The sequence below is a fragment of the Globicephala melas genome, chromosome 19 (assembly GCF_963455315.2).
Source record: "Globicephala melas chromosome 19, mGloMel1.2, whole genome shotgun sequence".
NCBI classification, from domain to species: domain Eukaryota; kingdom Metazoa; phylum Chordata; class Mammalia; order Artiodactyla; family Delphinidae; genus Globicephala; species Globicephala melas.
In genome coordinates this window covers 61874574-61893541 of record NC_083332.1, presented here as the reverse complement: position 1 = coordinate 61893541, position 18968 = coordinate 61874574, and the positions used below count along the sequence as shown (strand labels likewise).

Genomic DNA, 18968 nt, shown 5'->3' with positions numbered 1-18968 from the left:
AGCAAGAAGAGGAGGAGGGGGCCGGTGAGCTGCAGTAGCCCCTGGACTCTGGGCCCCACGCCCTGCCACCCTCCACCCCGTTTTTCCATGTACCATGGCCTTGGCCGCCCTGCAAGGGGCCTGGCTGTCCCCCAGCTTGGTGGGAGGGCGGGCAGCTCTGCCTGGGCCCTGGTTTCCCACAGCTGTCCCTGCAGACCTGCTAGTCCTGGACCAGTGCCCCCCCCGCCCCCCGCTGCATCTGTCCCCCTCAGACTGTCCTGTAGGGCTGGTTCGGCAGCGCCTGGGGCTGACCCCACCCACCCACTTCTGCTCTCTGGGCCGCCTAGACCCACACCATTTCTGGGGGGCGTCAGCCCCCATCCCTCAGCTTCAGCTCCCTCGCTCAGTTTCCTCATCTGCAAAGTACAGGCGACAGTCGTGCCCCTCATGGGTGCTGGGCAGTCATGGCGGCCGTGGTGCGTCCCCCCCAGTCCTGGCCTCTCCCTAGGTCTCTCCCAGGCCCACTGTCCTTTCATCTCTGATGCTGACGCAGGCCTGGCATGACCTCTGAGCCTTCTCGTGCTGCCCCTGCAAGCCTCTGGGGTCCCCCGCCCACGCTGGCCTGTGGGTCCCACTGGCCGATGGCGTGGTGCTCAGGCTGGCCTCCTGTGTGTCCCGGGGCTTCCCCGCATGAGGCTAGAACACCCCTCGGAGGGTCGAGGTGAGGGCCCCGAGGGTGCGTGAACAGCTGCCCATCCGTCCCACAGCCCTTCACGCTGGCACGCCTTCCCCCACTTCACAGGTGGGGAAACTGAGGCTCGGGGCGGGCGGCCTCCTCAAACTCCCTCGGGAGGACGGGCCTCGTGTCCTCTTCTCCCACCCGGCCTGCAGGCCAGCCTTGGGGTGACGTCACGGCACCGCGGGTGCACCTGGGGGCTTCGACGTCTGGCCGCCCCCCTCCCCACAGGCCCCCCATCTCCCTGCAGGCCGGGCCGTGGTGTCCAGCTCTGTGTGGAACGTCCCGGGTGTTTGTAACCTCCACGCCGGCCTCCCTGCCCTCCCTTCCTGGCTGGGCACCAACTGAAACCAGGGGTCACTTTCCCCATCTGCAGGACCAGGCTCTGATGTGCTGGGTGAGGGTCTCTGAAGGGTTAAACATGCAGGCAGGGGTGGGGGGAGCCTTTCCTGCCCAGCAGGCAGCCCTGCTGGCTTTCCCTCTGCCCTCACCCCATCCTATTGTTCCTGGCTCGGGAAAAGGCATACTTCCCCCATGAGGTCACCAGCCACGGCCGCTCTGATGGGGAGGTGGGAGCTGCCTGGGCAGAGCAGGCCTGTCCCCCTCCTCAGGACGTCCCCACCGCCTCTCCACCTGAGCGTCCTGCTCCTCTGCGGGAGCCTGGGGCTGCCCCAAACCTCCTCTGGCCTTCCCTGAGTCTTAGCCGGCCCTCGAGGCCAAATGCAATGCCACCTCCTCCAGGCGGCCTGCTCAGATGCCCTGAGCCTCCTAGTCACGCAGAGTCACAGTGAGGCCAGGTCCCCGAGGGCTAGGTGTGGAGCCAGGAGTCTGGACCCAAGTCCTCACTCTCCCAGCACGGAAGCCCTTCTGCTGTGGAAACCTGATTCCCCCTCTGAACAGGGGAGAACTCGGCTCAGCTCCCCGTTTAGAGCCCTGTTTGCCTCTGCTCCCTGCTCCCGTGCTGGCCCCGGGCCACTGTTTGCTCTGCTGGCCTCTTACCCTGTCCCCAGGCCCTGATAACAGGCAGGGGAGGTGGGCTGGGCATGTGACCCCAGCCCCCTCTCTCATCCTGGCCCCGGGTGACCCGGCTGGGGGCCAGCGGGCCCAGCTGTCCTGGCTCACGTCCCCTGGGTCAGCGTCCGGTGCCAGCCGCGCTCCTGGCCACCCCGTGGCCTCTGTTTCCTCATCTGTGTTGGAGGCGCTCGCGTCCCAGGCCGCGCTCATCCTGTCTCTGCCCTCTGTGTCTAATGAGTGAATGACTGAGGGGCCGTTGTCGCCCCTCCAGGGCAGGCCCTGTGCGGGCTCTGGCGCCCGGTGACCCTCCCAGGGTGGGGCAGGGCCTGGCAGCGCCCACCTGGGGCTGACGTGCTGTCCGTCGTCCGTGTCCCCTGTCCCCCCCCACCCCGTCGTCCCACGCGCTCCCCCGCCCCCTCTGACGCTTCATCTCTGATTTCCTGCTTTTGGCCGATGGAGCTTCTAGATTCTTTTCCTCCTGCTTGGGCTGGGGCTGGGGAGGGGCCGGAGGCACGGCTCCACTGGCTGCAGGCTGCGGGGCTCTGGCTGGCCCCTGCCCCTCCAGTTCTGGGCTCTGAGATCCTTCGCTGATTTCTGGGGCCGTTTGTTCTTTTATTTTGGTAAAATACACATAAGGTAAAATTTACCATCTTAACCATTTTATTTATTTATCATTATTAACTTAGGGGGCCACGCCACGCAGCATGCGGGGATCTTAGTTCCCCGACCAGATATCGAGCCTGTGGCCCCTGCAGTGGGAGCGCAGAGTCTTAACCACTGGACCGCCAGGGAAGTCCCTTAACCATTTTTTTTTTTTTTTTTTTTTTTTTTTGTGGTACGCGGGCCTCTTACTGCTGTGGCCTCTCCCGTTGCGGAGCACAGGGTCCGGACGCGCAGGCTCAGCGGCCATGGCTCACGGGCCCAGCCGCTCCGCGGCATGTGGGATCTTCCCGGACCGGGGCACGAACCCGTGTCCCCTGCATCGGCAGGCGGACTCTTGACCACTGCGCCACCAGGGAAGCCCCTTTAACCATTTTTGAGTGTATGGTTCAGTGGCATTAAGTACATTCTCGGTATGGTGCAACCGTCACCACCACCTCTGGAACTTTGCATCCTCCAGGACTGAAACCCTCATCTGGGAAGCGCTAGTTCCGTCTCCGCGTCCTGGGTCAGCGTCAGTGTCAGAGCCAGGCCTCCGGGAGCTTCCCCAGGACCCGCACCGCGTGCGCCTCCCCGTCACGGGCTAGTGAACGCCGTGGCTGGTGCGGTGTGCTGTTCAGCTCTGGTGTCCCGGGCGGATCAGAACAGGGCAGAGAACTGCAGCATGTGCCCTCAGGAGAAAGCTACCTGGATGGCTGGGTGGGCGGCACCGCCTGGCTGGCACTGTGGAAGGAGAGGGGCAGAGCCCAGCAGGCTGCAAAGTGCAGCTCTGGGAAACAAAGGAACTCACAAGCCTTTGCCGTAGACGCAGTTCCCTCCGGCCTCTTGGCCCAGATCAGGTCGATTTGTTTGTTTGTTTTTACGAAAACGTGTATTTGTGGAAAAGCTTTAGGTTTCGAGTTGAGCTGTTGGCTGTGGCAGGTGTACATGTGGAGGGGGGCGGCTTAGCTCTAGGGGTGCTCCGGGCAGTGGGGGGGCGCGGCAGCAGCCAGAAAGGAAGGCGGCCTGACCAGAGCTCGGGACCGCGGCGCTGGCCGTGTGGCGCTCTGGGCTTCCTTATTGCTGGGGTGATGGGGGGCTTGAGGAGACGGTGGGAAGGGGCTGAACACCCCACCTGGCCCTGCCACCTGCTCCGGGGAGATTGTCTGCATAGCTGAGTCCGTGGCCGGGTTCAGGTCGGCTTGTTCTGGCCCAGGCCGTCCAGACGGCTGCGAAGTGGCGGTCGAGCCATTGCTGGCCTCACGGTCCACACCTGGGGGTCTGAGGGGTGGAGCGCGGAGGTGGGATATCGACCCCCTCTTGGAGACCTGATCGGGGTGGGCTTCTACCCCGTGCAGCTCTGCTCCATCACGATGACTGGGCCCTGAGGCTGGGCTGTCCGCGGGGGCCGGGGGTCGGATCCGTGGTGGACACTGGCGCCCACAGCCGACTGCTCTGTCCTGGCCTGGGTGGGCAGGGCTGGGTCCCCCGGGCCCGCTTGCTGGCCGTGGTGATTGAGGAGCAGGGTGGCCAGAGGTGGCTCTAGCCTGGGGACCTCGTCAGGGCCGTGCACGCGATGCTGGTCCCCTCTGGGCAGCGAGCGGGGCTTTCCTGGCCCAGCCCCCTCTCGGGTCCCCGGGAAGGGCTGAGTGGCCCACTTGCTCAGTGACGAGACCCGAGTTGGGACACATGGCACCTCCCTGGCATCCCCAGACCCCCTCACTTCCTGGGAGCGGGTGAGGTCCCGGCACCCACTGCACTTCATCAGGATGGGGTCAGCAGCGCGAGACGCAGGGGGCGCCCTGGAGTCAGTGAGGGGAGAGGCTGCAGACACGTGCGTGACTCGTGCCCCGGACGACGTGCTGGGGGGCTCCGCCGTGGCCCGAGTGGGTGTACCCAGCTGTCTGGGAGGCAGAGGTGGGGGGAGGAGGCTAAGAGAGCTGGACCCCAAAATCAGCTGTGCTGTGTGTTGACTGAAAAAACATCTTACAAAGGAGAGAAAGCAAGTCGGGAGAATGTTGTGACCTCAGGGTTGGCCCCGTGACGGGGGCTCCGCGGGGCGGGTGCCTGCGACACATGCAGACATGACGGCCACGCTTGTCAACAGACAGCAGAACCGTCGTTAAGTCAGGCGTGGTGCTCCCGGTAACAGTGATGTGTCACGCGTTGAGCGAGGTCGCTCGCCCACGCAGGGAGGTGGCAGCCTCGCAGGGGTGACACGCACAGCACCCACGGCAGAGAGGCTCGGGGGGCGATGGTCGAGGGGCACGGGGCTGGTTGCCCCCGCCCCCCAGCAGCCGGGCTGACCGCGTCCTGTTTGCTCCGCAGCCTGCCTCTTCCGCATCAACGCGCTCTCGCTGGTCTACCTGCTGTTTCTGCTCCTGCTGCCCTGGTTCCCGGGCCCCTCCGGGCACAGCATCCCAGGTAAGCGCGGGCGGGGCTCTGCTGGGGGGGTGGGCGGTGACTCGGGGTCTCGGAGCTCTTTGTTCAGGGGCCTGGGGTTGGGGGAGCGTTGGGGCCCCGGCAGCACCGGGCAGGGATGGACTTTCTCTGCGGTTGAGGAGCCTCCAGGGAAGGATGGGTGGTCCTGAGTCTCATTTTTCAGAATCTCTTTTCTGACCTCATGCCACAGGGGCCATGATGCAGGATGCCCCTGGGGCGTCTCCTGGCCGTGGGCTGGGCCGCCTTCCCACCGGGTCCCTCCCCCAATCCCCACCCTGTCCCAGCGCCGTCCTTGCGGCCCCTCTGCCCTGAGCGGCTGCGGCCAACCTTAGGTCCAGCTGCCACGCCGGCTCCCCAGCCCCGTCGTGGACTCAGGCTCCATCCACGTGCACTCGGCTTGCTGCGGGTGGGAAGGCCCATTAGGGCTCCTGGGCCCCCAGGATGGTGTGGACGGTGGTGCCCACGGCACGGGCTCGTCTGAGAGGAGCTGGAGCGGAGAGGATCCCTGCGTAGGAGGTTCCCTGCCCCCTGCGCAGCAGAGCACGGGCCCCTGTGAAGGGAGGTGCAGGCCTGCAGGCAGGTGGCACGGGAAGGGGGCACGGCTAAGGGGTCCCTTCGCGCTGGGGCTCCCACCAGGTGCTCTCTGGGTGCTTCTGGACTTGCCGTCGTCCCGGCTTCTCGGTGAGGACAGGTGCCTGGGGACTGCTCTGTGCCCCGTGGGTAGGGAGGCCGTTAGGTTTTGGAGGGTGAAGAGAGGCACCCAGGGAGCAAGTTGGGTCACACAGCCAGGGTGTGACCCCCCGTGCCCGGCGGGCCGAGGGTTTGGCCGAGACCCTGGAGGGAGGCGTGCCCACGCACTGCCCCCGGGGGGTGCTGGCCACTCTGGGGCCTCGGGCGTGGCCTGTGGCTGCCGAGACCACCCCATACTGAGCGGCCACACAGCACGTCCCCACCCACAGTCCAGAGGTCGGAGTCTGGCCCGGACCTCATGGGGCGGAAGCCCAGGTGTTGCAGGGCTGGTCCCTCCTGGAGGCTCTGGGAGCACCTGCTTCCCAGCTTCTTGGCTCGGGGCCCCTCCCTCCATCGCCCAGGCTGGCGATGGCCTGTCAGTGACAGTCCCGCCCTGTCACTCTGACTCTGCCCTCCTGCCCCCTTTCCACAGTTAGGACCTCCCCTTCCAGGGGAGCCAGGGGCAGCTCCCTGCTGGAAGTCCAGCTGATTGGCACCGTTGGTTCCCCTCTGCTGTGTCAGGAAGCACTCCCAGGGCCCCCGGATTGGGCATGGATTTCCCCGAAGGAGTGTCATTCTGCCTTCTACAGGGTGGCAGGTCACCCCTCCCCGGCCTGTGGCATCTGGCGGTAACGCCCTCCTCAGCCTCTCTCCCCACTTGGGGCACTCGTACGGAGCCCTGATCTTGCAGTGTGGGTAGAATTCAGGGGAGGGGCCCCAGCACGGGTGCAGAGCAGGGAGCCACGGGGTACCCCAGGCCAGACCCCTCCCCAGCCAGCTGGCCCAGCTGCCCCCCAACTCGCAGCTCCCTGGGGAGGGCTGCTGGGCAGAGTCTGGCATCCGGGCCTTCCTCTCCTCTCCGTGGACCCCGTTCCCGGGCTTTCGGTTCAGAGCTGCTTGTTCCGTCAATATTTCCTGCCCACTAGCAACTGGGAACACTTTCCTCTAATTGGCAGTGGTGGAAGCACAGGCTCCCGGCCAGGGCAGGAGTCCAGAGTGGGGAGGGGTCAGGGAGCAGAGGGAGAGGCGCTGGGAAGACTTGCCCGCCTGACCTCCATCCGCCTGACCTCCATCCGTCCATCTCTCCAGCCCCAGAGGCCCTTCGGGGACAGGGAGGGTGCCGGGTTTTTCCGGGCAGAAGAGAGGAAAGCGTGAGGCCTGCCCGTGCCTGTGCCGCAGCTGGGCCTCAGCGCCGGCAGCGGGTGGAAGGTCTGAGGCTGTGCAGGGTGCCCGTGGGCGCCGACTGCTTCCTGGCCCCATCCCCGTGGGGGCGTCAGCCTGACCCCGGCTCCCTGTGCAGGGCGGAGAGGGGTCAGGGCCATCACTTTGCCGGGCACTGGGGCGGCGGCCGTGGGCCACGTGCCCCGCGCAGGGCAGGGCAGAGGTGCCGCAGAGCTGCAGGTGGACCCGAGGGGGTCAGCTCCTGGCGACCTGATTATGTTTAGGGACTCAGGGAGGCCCTGCCCCTGCCTTAGAACAAACCCAGCCCCGCGGCGGCTCGCGGGAGAGGGGGCGCCTGCCCCGGAGCCCCTCGGCTCTGCTTGAGCTCAGGTGCTGTTGGGACGTGGTGGGCCGCGTGGGCGGGCCCGGTTCACCTCGCAGAGCAGTCAGTGCACCGGGAGGCTCCCTGTCTTTGCCGAATGAGGGGATGAGAGGCTCCGCCATCCTCCCCAGACCTGCACCCTCCTGCCTGTGAGCAGACGGCGCCCCGGGGTCGGCAGAGCAGGTGGGCCTCCCGCTGCCCCCGCCCAGGGCCTCGTGCTCCAACTCTGGTCCCCCCCCGTGGGAACCCTGTCTCTCCCTGCCCCACCTCTGCACCGTCCTCGGTGTGACAGAGCCTCGGACGACCGGAGGACGCCCCTTCCCTCAGCTCCGCTTACGCGTATCTCGTCAGGAGGGCGAGGTCTGCAAGCCGCTCTCCGTAGCACCAGAGCCGGGCCCAGGGTGGGCGCTGCACCCGCGGGGGCTGGGGCTGCCCCAGAACAGGGTCGTGGGAGCGGGGCCTTCGTGGCGGCAGGTAGTGCCGAGGGCGGAGATGCCCTGGAGCGTTTGCAGACTGAGCAGCCGCGTCAGGGAGGTTTGGGGCTCGACCCCGGTGCCCGCTCTGGGCAGACAGATGCCCTTGTACCTGCCACGAGCCTCCCTGTCTTCTGCTCCTGGAGCCGCAGCCTCCCGGCCCCACTTCCTGCTTCTCCAGATTCCTGCCTGAGCCTAAAGTCCCTGAGCGGAGCCCCGGCTCCTTCGGGAGGAGAGACTCCTGTGTGACCCCTGCCCTGCACGGTGCACGGCAGAGGTGGGGTTGCCTGCCCACGAAGGCAGGCCCCGTCCATCCGCGGCGCTCCTGTGCTGTGCAGGCCTCACGTGGCCGAACGGGTGACCCCAGGTCAAGGAGAGGCAGGCGGCACTTCCAGCAAGTGCAGTGTGTGGTCTAGCGCCCTACGCACCCTTGACACACACGCACACATATGCACACGCGTGCGCGCCCGCCAACGATACTCGCTCTTTCTGGCACTCAGGGCCGAACCTCGGAGTACACTGGTAGACTCTAGTGGTCACCTGCCACACGGTTTATCCCTCCTGGGCGATTCAGGAGCCCCACACTGGCTTGACCCCCCTCCCCTTCTGAAATCAGAGCTGCCCTTTGGCCTCACCCAACACTGCTGTCAGCCATCCCTCTATCCTCTCATTCTCCATCCAGCCCATCTTATAATCCATACATCCTCCCGTCCTCCCATCCACCCATGCATTCATGTGTCTGTCCTCCAGTCCATCCATCCTCTCCTCCCATCCATCCTCCCATCCATCTGTTCGACTTATCTGTCCTCCAATCCATCCGTTCATCCATCCCTCCTTCCTTCCATCCATTCTTCCATCCATCCCCCATCCCATCATCCCCCATCCATCCATCTCTCCTCCCACCCATCTATCTCCCATCCATTCCCCCATCTATCCTGCGTCATACATCCTCTCATCCACCATTTATCCATCCTTTCTCCCATCTATCCATCCACCCTTCATCCTCCCATCCACCCATTTATCCTCCCATCCATTTGTTCCCCATCCGTCCCCTCATCCCTTCGTCCATCCATCCATTCGTTCCTCCTCCCATACATCAACTCATCGTGTGAAATCCCGGGGTACAGCCGCCTCTCGGAGCCCGAGGCTTTGCGTGGGCAGGAGAGCATCCCAGGTTCGATAGGCGGTGTGGCTGAGTGCTGGGTGGGGCCTTCCCTGGACGGTGCACGCTCTCAGCCCGCACTGGGCATGAGGCAGCACCCCACTGCCAGGGCCAGGCAGCAACACAGATGTTTCCGGGATACATGAGCAAAGCTGGAGGGAGCTTTTCCTTCCTGCACTGGCTCTGCCCCCACTGCTCCACGCCCCAGGACGGGGACAAGACCAAGCGCAGGCAGGATGGGTGTACCGTGTACTCTGCTGATTCTTTGCTGTGCGACTGTGGGCAAGTCACTTCACCTCTCTGTGTCCATTCCCGTCTGTAAATCGGGGTCGTGATAGTGCTGGACCACGGGGCTGGGTGAGCTGTCAGTGGGCTGGTGTAGGAGGGGGGTGCTGCATGAGCTCACTTCTCACGGCCCCGTAAGACCCTGGGTCCGTGCTGGGTGCGTGTCTCGGGCTGGTGCGCACAGCCTGGCTCGGCCGGTAGCCAGGGCTGAGTGGCCTTGAGCGGTCTGCTCCCTCCGCATCCCCCCGCTCCAGGCCTGGCTGCATGCCGGCCCCACCGCTCCCGTCTCTGCCTCCAGGTCACACCGGCCGCCTCCTGCGAGCCCTGCTGGGTTTCAGCCTCCTCTTCCTGGCAGCCCACCTCACCTTCCAGATATGCCTGCACACCGTGCCCCACCTGGACCAGCTTCTGGGGCCGAACTGTGAGTCACGAAGGGCCGGGAAGGGGGTGCCTGGGGGCAGCAGGCCCGGGGGAGAGCCTGGGGAGGGTGGGGGAGCCTCAGCCTCCTCGGAAAGGTCAACTCAGCCTCAGGGGCCGCCCTGCCTCACCCAGGCCCTGCCTAATGTGGGCCGCCTCTGAGCCCAGCCACGATTCACATCCGGCCCAAATGGCCCAGCTCTAAGTGCCCCGGTAATAGGTGGCCGTGAGGCTGGGCTGAGCCCCGGCCCCGTGCTGGTCCCAGAGCACTGTGTCCGGGCAGCCCCGGTCTTCGCAGGCCCCTCCGTCTCGCATCTTCCTCCTGAGCCCTTGGCCGAGGGGGCGGGCCCTGGTGTGCCGCCCGCCCACTGTCCTGCACGCTTTCACCCCGAGGATGGAATCCCCAGCCGGCACCCAGCCCTCCCACCTCCACTGACACTAGCGCCCCAGTGTTCAGACGCCGGAACCCTGGGCTCCCATCCCTACTGCCCGGTGGGGTCTCCCACCTCCACGTCCTAGCGGCTCGTGGCGGGCAGGGTGTCCCACCCCGCTTCCCATTTTCATTCCGTGAAGATCGTGCCTCTCCTGCAGTTTAGAAACTGGAGAGAAGTCAGGTGCCTCGAGCGCCCTCTGGTCCTGGCGGCTCTTAGACCAGCCCTCCCCCCTCGGGCCCCCAAGGAGCGGCCGGCCTCGGCCGATGGGTCCGAGAGCCCGGCCCAGCCTCCCGGGCCACACAGCGCCCGGCTGGGCCATGAAACCCATTCTGCCAGGCGGAAGTACCCTACCGGCGGAGGCAGCGTTCTCAAGCACCCCCAGACACCAGGGGTTCCGTGGCCCTCCTGGCAACACAGAAGGGGTTTCTCAGCACCCGCCCGCCTGACCCGGTTCCCCCGTGCCTCTCTCTGCAGGCAGCACCTGGGACACCGTCTCCCGACACATTGGGGTCACGAGGTGAGTCCCCCAGCCTCCCTCGGGGATTTCCTGGGCCTCCAGCTCCCGGGGCGCCCCCTGCTGGCACCTGCCCCCCTGAGCCGACCACCGGCTTTCCCTACCCTCCACAGGCTGGACCTGAAGGACGTGCCGAACGCCATCCGCCTGGTGGCCCCCGACCTGGGTGTCCTGGCGGCCTCCTCCCTGTGCCTTGGCGTCTGCGGGCGCCGTACGCGGACGGCCCGGCGGAGCCAGCGCGCCCAGGAGCCGGTGAGGGATGGGGGCGCGCCTGTGTCCCAGCCACCTGAGGACTATTGTACTTCTCTTTGTTCCTCTCTCTCTATCTCTTTCTTTCTACAAACGTGGACGGTTTAGTTGTAAAAGTCCGTATGTGCCCATCATGGAGAGACATGGCCATGGAGGAGGTCCAGTGCACGTCCCTGTGGGGGGTTGCTAGCACTGCAGCGCGTGGTCCTAGCGCGTGCAGGGACCCCAGGCAGCGCCTGCGCCTTTCGAGCTGCCCCTGGAAGAGGGTCTTCGGGGCCGTAGGGCAGTAGGGAGTCAGCGCTCTTGGAGGATGACCTGCGCCAGCCGTCAGGGAGCACCTAGGGGCCGATGGGTGAAAGGACGGACCGACAGAGGGACAGACGATGTTTGAGCAGCCGTGCCCACAGTGGGGCCATCGGTGGGCCGTGTGTGTCAAGGCAGGGGCTGTGTCGGCTCAGAGACCTGAAGCAGGGCCCTCCGCCAGAGTCCTCGGGGTCCCCGTGGGCTCTACCCTCCGTGTCCTCTCCTGTCCCTGCACGAGGGCTGTGGTCTCGAGCCCAGTCTGGGCCCCTCACACTCGGCCTCAGCCTCTGTCGAGTAGGACCTGGTCTCCAGGGCTGGGCCGGGTCTGTGGCCATCCAGGGTCCCTGCCTGGGAGGCCCTGGGGGGCCCCAGGCTCACGCCTTCAGCCCCAGTGTCCGCTGGCCCAGCAGCTGATGCTTGCGGAAACGAGGGCCTCAGTCCCCAGGGAGAAGGGGACTTCCTACCGCAGGTTGAGACGGGGCTCAGCCTACAGCTGACCTGCCTGTCCCCCGAGTCCTGCAGGACAAGGCTGGCACCCGCATTTCAGAGGGGGAGACGGGGGCCTGGAGGTGGAGTGGCTTTTCCAGGCACTTGTGGGGGTCAAGTGGGGCTGGGACCGCCCTGCTGCCTGCCCTCGGGGTGGCTCCCTGACTTGGCCATCCCCCTCCATCTCCCCGGTGCATGGGCACCGGTGGGCGCAGGGGCCAGGGAGGCCTCTGGTTTCCTCGTTAGCAGAGCCGGGGCTTCCCAGAACAGCTTCACTTGTTTCCCACGCCTGGGGCGGGCGGGAGGGGCCAGCTCCCCAGCCCACGCTGCCCATCACCCCTCGGAGCACAGGGCTGTCCTGGCAGCCCCTGGGGGCTGACCTCCGGCCCCGGGGCGGCTGGTGTAGACAGATGTCAGAGCAAGGCCACGGGGGCCCATCACAGGCGCCCGGCGTTCAAGGCCAGAAGCAGCCCCAGCGCCCGTGTGGATGCTGCCACCGGCAGGGCCGTGGCACACGCGGCTGCACACGATCTGTGCACACGCGCCCGTCCTGACTTGGCACACCTGGGTCTGTGCCTGCCCTGAGGGGGTCATTGGGGCTGCGGTGGGAGGTGCGTCCCGGGGGGGCCGGCCGAGGCGGGGCTGTAGCCGGGCCTGGGTGGGCTGGACCATGCGGGCGGCCCCCAGCAGCTGTCCTTCTGCCCAGCAGCTGCCTCTGTTCTTCCCACTCCCAGAAACGCTCATTTTCCACGGCAGCTTTCCCAGGGCCGGGGCCAGGCTGTGGGCAGGGTTGAGCTCGGGCCTGGCTGTAGTGCCTTCCAGCAGCTGTCCCCCTATCCCGCCGTCCTGGTGCATGATGGGGGGACCCTGGGTACTGCTCTGACCCCAGGGCTGGGGCCTGCCCCGTGCCCCACCCTCATTTGACAGGCAGGAAACAGACTGAGAGCGGTTAGGGGGCTCACCAAGGCTGCACAGGCAAGACCCCTAACCCCCGACTCGAAGCCGGTGTGTGAGTGACCGGGGCGCCGGGCCCCTGAGCCCGTGCTGTCAGCCTGGACACCAAGGGCCGCCTCCGCCCCGGGGCAGGGCATAGGCACGGCGCCCATGGTACAGCTGGCGTCTGACAAAGAGTCTGTGTTCTTTCTGCCTCCCCCTGGCCTCCCTGGTTCCAGGAAGCTGCTCTGTTCTGGGAAACCCTGAGGTGGGACCAGGGCAGCAGGCCCTGGTGGGTCTCTGCGCCCCGCAGGCCGTTGAGGCCGGGAAGGGCCGCCCAGGTGTGCGTCTCACTCCCCAGAAGCCCCACTGGGCAGCAGAGCAGGAGGCGGCGGCACCCTGGGCGCTGTCCTCCCTGGCCGTGTGATTTGGGGTCCGCTCCGAGCCTCCGTCGCGGTGCTGACGAGGAAGGTGCCGTGGGGCCGAGGCTAGGGTGTAGAGGCGCCCTGTGACTGTGGAGTGAGCTGCACACGTGGCTGTGCTGTGCCCTGCTTTCCTTTTCCCTAAAGATCCCCACGCGGGCCCTCTCAGGCCAAGGGCACCGGGGACAGATGCAGGAGCCTGTGGGCCTGCCCTGTCCTCGGGGTCCCCTGGTGGGGGTGGGGAGTGAAGAGGCCCTTGAGGGGCTTCAGAGCACCGTGAGGTCAGCCTGCGCGGGTCGGTCATCTGAGCGCCAAGCCTTGGCAGGAGCGTGTCTTGCTGCCGCAGTGGGCGCCCTCCAGGGCTGTGAACCCGAGCGACGCGGTGGGAAGACGGTGGGCGGAGTTGGGCCTGGAGGGCAGCACGCGGCCATGCTCAGGCTGGCGGCCCCGTGTCCTCGGAGGGCCCGCGGCGGGTGTGGGCCCTCCGAGGCCTCACATCCGTGAGGAGGGGTGGCTCCTCCCCACGCACCTGACTTGCGCCCGCCCTGTGACCTCGGCAGGACCACGATGATGGGGGCGTGGACACCGGCTCCCTGGTGGGGCTGCAGGAAGCCCCTGCACTGACCCACAAGCGGAGATCTTGGCTGGCCGCCCGGTTCCGGATCACAGCGCACTGGCTGCTGGTGGCCGCTGGGCGGACTCTGGCCGTAGTGCTCCTCGCGCTGGCAGGTACCCACTGGGCAGGGAGCTGGGACCCCACCGCTGGCGGTCACACCGGCAGGGGTCTCGGCAGCCAAGCTCCCCACTGAGCAGCGAGACGGCGGTCAGGCTGCCCAGGCCGGGCGTGACCCTGTGCGCCTCTGCCTGGCCTGCAGGCATCGCCCACCCGTCAGCCTTCTCCAGCGTCTACTTCCTGCTGTTCCTGACCGTCTGCACCTGGTGGGCCTGCCACTTTCCCATCAGCCCCCTGGGCTTCAGCGCACTCTGCGTCACGGTGGGCTGCTTTGGCGCCGGCCATCTCCTCTGCCTCTACTGCTACCAGACGCCCCTCGCCCAGTCCATGCTCCCGCCTGCCAGCATCTGGGCCAGGTGAGGGCTCGCCCACGGGGCCCCGGCCCTGCCCGCCTCGCACCCGTGAACTTCCTCGCCGCGGTCAGTAACGCACCTTCTGTGGGCAGGGTGTTCGGGCTCAAGGACTTCGTGCCCCCCCCCAACTGCTCCAGCCCCAACGCGCTGGTCCTCAATACCAGCCATGACTGGCCCGTGTACGTGAGCCCCGGCATCCTGCTGCTGCTCTGCTACACCGTGACCTCGCTCCTGAAGCTGCAAGCGCGCCGGCCCGCGGACCGGGTCAGTGCCCAGGCCAGCGCCCCGCGTCCCTGCACCCCTCAGGCCGGGGCGGGGGGCTGAGCTCTCCCCTCCGGCCTCCACAGGGGAAGGAGGCGGCCGGGGGCGACATGGAGCTGGAGGTGGAGCTGACCGAGGTGGAGCAGCGGCCCCAGGGCCAGGCCGGGGCTCCAGCCACCAGGGAGGAGGAGGCCACGCAGGTGAGGGGTCCGGACCGAGCGGCGGGGCTGGCGCCCCCACGCCTCCAGGCTCGGCTCACGGGCCCTGGCTTGTCTGCAGCACACGATGCCTGTGCCGCCGGACCCTGAGGACAACTGCATCGTGCACGACCTCACGGGCCACAGCCCTGCCCAGCAGCGGCCCCGTGAGTATGATGCGGCCACACGGGTGCTGCCCCCTGGTGGCCTCGCCCGGTCAGCCTGTCCAGCGGCCGCCCAGGGCGGGCGCCGTATCTGTGATGCTCATGGAACCCGAGACCCTGCGGGGGTCTCCAGGCTCCCACCCGCTCCCCACCTGCCTCCCAGTCCCCCGAGACCTTGACTGCTCTGCCTTGGGCTGCCTCTGCGGCCCTGGGAGCTGTGAAGACAGTGTCCCCAGGGCAGGGCTCTGGGGTGCTCTTTCCTTTTCCTTTTTGTTTTTGTGCTAAGCTTCAATTTCCATTTTACAAAACAGAGGCTCAAGCCGCTGGCCTCGGGGGCTGGCATCTGGGGACGTGGGTGCTCACGGAGCTGGAAGGGAATCAGGGCAATCTCCTCCACCCCATCCCTTCAGAGTCTCGGAAGCCAAGGCCTGGAGAGGGGCGAGGACTGGCCAGGGTCCCACAGCACATCGGGAACAGGGTCGGACGGGAGCCCGGGCCCTTTGCCCGTGTGTTCCTCCCCCAATGCCCCGTGAGCCTGTGCCAGGTGGGGCCCCCCTCCACCTGGGCTGTGGCTCCAGCGTGCTGTCTGCATTTTCGGGCCACTCGGGTGTAGGCAAGGGGCTCGGGCCTATTGACGTTGGAGTTTCCCCAGTAGGGGTCTCGCCTCTCTGGTGACCCCTGCCCTCACCCCTTAGCGCGCCCCAGGCTGACTGGGCCTAAGGAGACGTCTCCGTTGCACGGCCTGGGCCACCTCATCATGGACCAGAGCTACGTATGTGCCCTCATCGCCATGATGGTAAGGGCGCTGGCCTGGGCCACCCCTCGGGCTGGGGCTTCCCGCGGGCCCCCTCGCCACAGATGGTGTCCTGGTGCCTTGTCACCAGAAGCGGTTGGGACTGTGACCTGCTAGGCCAGGAGCAGCCCCGGCCAGCCCCCAGCCGCGTGTGTGAGTGTGCGCATACGTGCGGTGGGGGTGTGGGTGTGCCTGGGCAGCTCTCCGGGCCAGCGGGGCAGGTTGGCCTTCCTGTCGGAGCACACACACCCCCGGCCCCGGGGGTCCACCACCTCATCAGCCTGGGGGAATGGGGTGTGGGTGCCAGGCGGGTGTCCTGCGCAGCCCCACCCACACCCTGGCCGTCCAGGTGTGGAGCATCACCTACCACAGCTGGCTGACCTTCGTGCTGCTGCTCTGGGCCTGTCTCATCTGGACCGTGCGTAGCCGCCACCAGATGGCCATGCTCTGCTCGCCTTTCATATTGCTCTACGGGCTGGCGCTCTGCAGCCTGCGCTACGTGTGGGCCATGGACCTGCGGCCCGAGCTGCCCACTGCCCTGGGCCCCGTCAGCCTGCGCCAGCTGGGACTGGAGCACACCCGCTACCCCTGCCTGGACCTGGGCGCCATGGTGAGCCTCTTCCCGCCCTCTGCGTGCCTGTGATGACGCCATGCTGCCTGTTCAGCTTCTAGTGCCGTGGGCGCTCTGGAGGCCGGAGCCCATGTCTGGTGGTCACCGGGGTCACCCAGCCGGCCCGGAGTAGTTGCTTGAAGAGCGTTTGTTGAGTGAATGAGTGATGATCTCGTGTTCCTGGGGGTGCCACCCCATCTGCCTGACACGGGCTCTGTGAGCGTCGCACGCGGTCCCTGGGTCTCAGCGGGCGTCTGTGTCTTTGCCATGCCCCCTTCTGGGACAGGCCATTGCACCTGGACGGCCGTGCTGCTGCCGGTCACGTGTTGGGGGCCCATGAGTTAGTTATATCTCACTGTGCAAGCCCAGGAGCCTGCAAGTGTGCAAACACCTGTGACCCCGCGTTCACCTGCGGGTCTGTGTGCAGACGAGGTGGCGTGTGAGTGCAGGGGCTGCTGTGTGGGAGCGTGTGCATCTGTGCGTGAACTCGTGCGCGCGTACGAGAGGCTGAGCTTCTGCCTGCAGGGAGGCTGGCGCGCGGGGGCCGGGCAGGCCGCCTTCCTGCTGCGGTCTCACCCCGGCTCCCGGCTCCACCGGCCGGGCCCCACTCAGTGCCGCCGCCCCTGCCCCCCAGCTGCTGTGCACCCTCACCTTCTGGCTTCTGCTGCGCCAGTTTGTGAAGGAGAAGCTGCTGAAGAGGGCGCGGGACCCCGTGGCGCTGATGGAGGTCACTGTGGCCGCCGCAGGTGAGCGGGCCGGGCAGTGGGGGGAGGGGGGAAAGGGGGCGCGGCCCCTCCGCCACCCGCCCGGTCCTGAAGCTGCACCCCGCTCGCCCCCCCCTCCGCCTGGCCCGCAGAGCCCACCCAGACGCGGACGCTGCTGCGGAGCCTGGGGGAGCTGGTCAGGGGCGTGTACGCCAAGTACTGGGTCTACGTGTGCGGTGGCATGTTCATCGTGGTCAGCTTCGCCGGCCGCCTTGTCGTGTACAAGATCGTCTACATGCTGCTCTTCCTGCTCTGCCTCACTCTCTTCCAGGTACCGGGGGCGGGGCGCGGGCATGCAGGGGCGGAGTGGGGGGGCGGGGCATGGGCGGGGCGCGGGTTGCAGGGGCGGAGTGGGGGCGGGGCATGGGCGGGGCGCGGGCGTGCAGGGCCTCGCGGGCTGACCTCGCCGCGCCTGGCCGCCGGCAGGTCTACTACAGCCTGTGGCGGAAGCTGCTCAAGGCGTTCTGGTGGCTGGTGGTGGCCTACACCATGCTGGTGCTGGTGGCCGTCTACACCTTCCAGTTCCAGGACTTCCCCGCCTACTGGCGCAACCTGACCGGCCTCACGGATGAGCAGTGAGTGTTGGGCGCGGGGGGGGGGGGGGGGGGGGGGGGCGGCGGCTGCCGCGCTGGTGGCACTGACAGCTCCTCCCGCGCAGGCTGGGGGACCTGGGCCTGGAGCAGTTCAGCGTGTCCGAGCTCTTCTCTAGCATCCTGGTTCCGGGCTTCTTCCTGCTCGCCTGTATCCTGCAGCTGCACTACTTCCACAGGCCCTTTATGCAGCTCACCGACCCCGAGCACCGCCCCCCGCCCAGCGCCCGCACCCTGCGCTGGGCTCACAGGTGCGCCCGTCCTCCCTCCTGGGGCCTGGGGGTCTGCAGAGTGTCCCCTGAGCCCGCACAGGGGAAGGCCGGTCTCGGGCAGGAATGGAGTCTGTATGGTTAGGGCGGGAGACCCGGAACAGGGTTGAGCCCTCGGCCGCTGCCTGTAGATGCCGGGGCCTCAGGTACTGGATGTTTTCTCCAACCCGCGGGGATCACGGCGTCAAGCCGGGCCCCACTCTCCCACCTAGTGGCTGCAGCACAGGGGTCCCAGCGCCGGGGTGGGATGGCAGGTGGGGCTTCTCTTGTCCCTGGGGAGGCGGGAATGGGAGGGGCTGCAGAGCACCCCAGGAATGTGGGAGGGAAGGACACTTCAGGGTCCTGTCCCAGGCAGGACACGGTGAGCGGGACCCCCCTGCTGCAGCAAGAGGAAGAGGAGGCGGCACCCAGAGACGAGGGGCTGGGCGTGGCCGGCCCCCACCAGGCCATACAGGTCCCGGAGGGTAAGCTCAAGGTGCCCGGAGCCCCGTCAGTACATGGGACGGGACGGCCCAGGCCACAGAGGCCCTGTCCCCCGCTCCTCACTGGCCCCCCAACCCCCACAGCCAGCAAGTGGGGCCTGGTGGCTGAGCGGCTCCTGGACCTGGCCGCCGGCTTCTCGGATGTCCTCACCCGCGCGCAACTGCTCACGCGGCGTCTGCTAGAGCTGCACGTCTTCAAGATGGTGGCCCTGTACACCATGTGGGTGGCCCTGAATGAGGTGAGTGTGGGCACGCTCAGGCACTCTCGCTGAGCCGGTACCGGCACGTGGCTGCGGATCGTGGGCCCGTGGGGAGGGCGCAGCTCCGCCGCCACTGCCCGCCTGCCCACAGGTGTCGGTGCTGAACTTCCTGCTGGTCGTGCTGTGGGCCTTCGCCCTGCCCTACCCCCGCTTCCGGCCCATGGCCTCCTGCCTGGCCACCGTGTGGACCTGTATCATCATCGTGTGCAAGATGCTGTACCAGCTCAAGGTCGTCAGCCCCCACGAGTACGCCAGCAACTGCACCGAGGTACGGCCGCTGCTCCAGCTCGGGTGGAGGGACGGATGCGAGGGCCTGTCCCTGGGGCCTGGGCTTCCTGCGGAGGACCCACTCTCCAGGTCGAGACATCTGGGTTCAGAGATGTGTCCCGACCCGGCTGACTTCCTGACGGAAGTGCAGGTCCTGGTGTGAGGGGCACAGAGGCCTGATGTCCACTGGAGAGAAGTGCGGGGCTGCTCAGGGAAGCCCACCCACAGACTTCTCTTCCCTCTCCCAGCCCCTGCTGGTGGCTTCCCTGTCCCCAAACACCAGCCATGTTCCCTTCCCCACTGAGGTGGGTTGGAGGCTGACGGTGCCCCATGTCCCTGGTTGGGGACAGCTGTGCTCCGGCGCAGACCCATCGGAGCTGTGGCTGCAGCGGGGGTGTCGCGTGGGGCTGGCGGTCCCTGGGGTCAGCGTCCGGTGCCTGGTAGGCAGCAGGTGCTGACGCCGCC

General features: G+C 67.1%; 1 protein-coding gene across 4 annotated transcripts in view; it reads left to right on the top strand.

Moving 5' to 3' along the window:
* Window positions 1–18968, top strand: part of PIEZO1 (piezo type mechanosensitive ion channel component 1 (Er blood group)) — a 53969-nt gene that overhangs the window by 20875 nt on the left and 14126 nt on the right. For all 4 annotated transcript variants that reach the window (XM_060288491.1, XM_030849473.2, XM_030849470.2 and 1 more), the window contains exons 2-19: window positions 4697–4792; window positions 9301–9423; window positions 10328–10370; window positions 10481–10619; window positions 13321–13489; window positions 13636–13849; window positions 13939–14110; window positions 14194–14307; window positions 14387–14471; window positions 15164–15264; window positions 15611–15871; window positions 16506–16617; window positions 16728–16906; window positions 17062–17210; window positions 17294–17476; window positions 17846–17958; window positions 18061–18215; window positions 18328–18504. In XM_060288491.1, coding sequence (XP_060144474.1) covers window positions 4697–4792; window positions 9301–9423; window positions 10328–10370; window positions 10481–10619; window positions 13321–13489; window positions 13636–13849; window positions 13939–14110; window positions 14194–14307; window positions 14387–14471; window positions 15164–15264; window positions 15611–15871; window positions 16506–16617; window positions 16728–16906; window positions 17062–17210; window positions 17294–17476; window positions 17846–17958; window positions 18061–18215; window positions 18328–18504 — 2585 coding nt within the window. The remainder of the gene's footprint in view (window positions 1–4696; window positions 4793–9300; window positions 9424–10327; window positions 10371–10480; window positions 10620–13320; window positions 13490–13635; window positions 13850–13938; window positions 14111–14193; window positions 14308–14386; window positions 14472–15163; window positions 15265–15610; window positions 15872–16505; window positions 16618–16727; window positions 16907–17061; window positions 17211–17293; window positions 17477–17845; window positions 17959–18060; window positions 18216–18327; window positions 18505–18968) is intronic.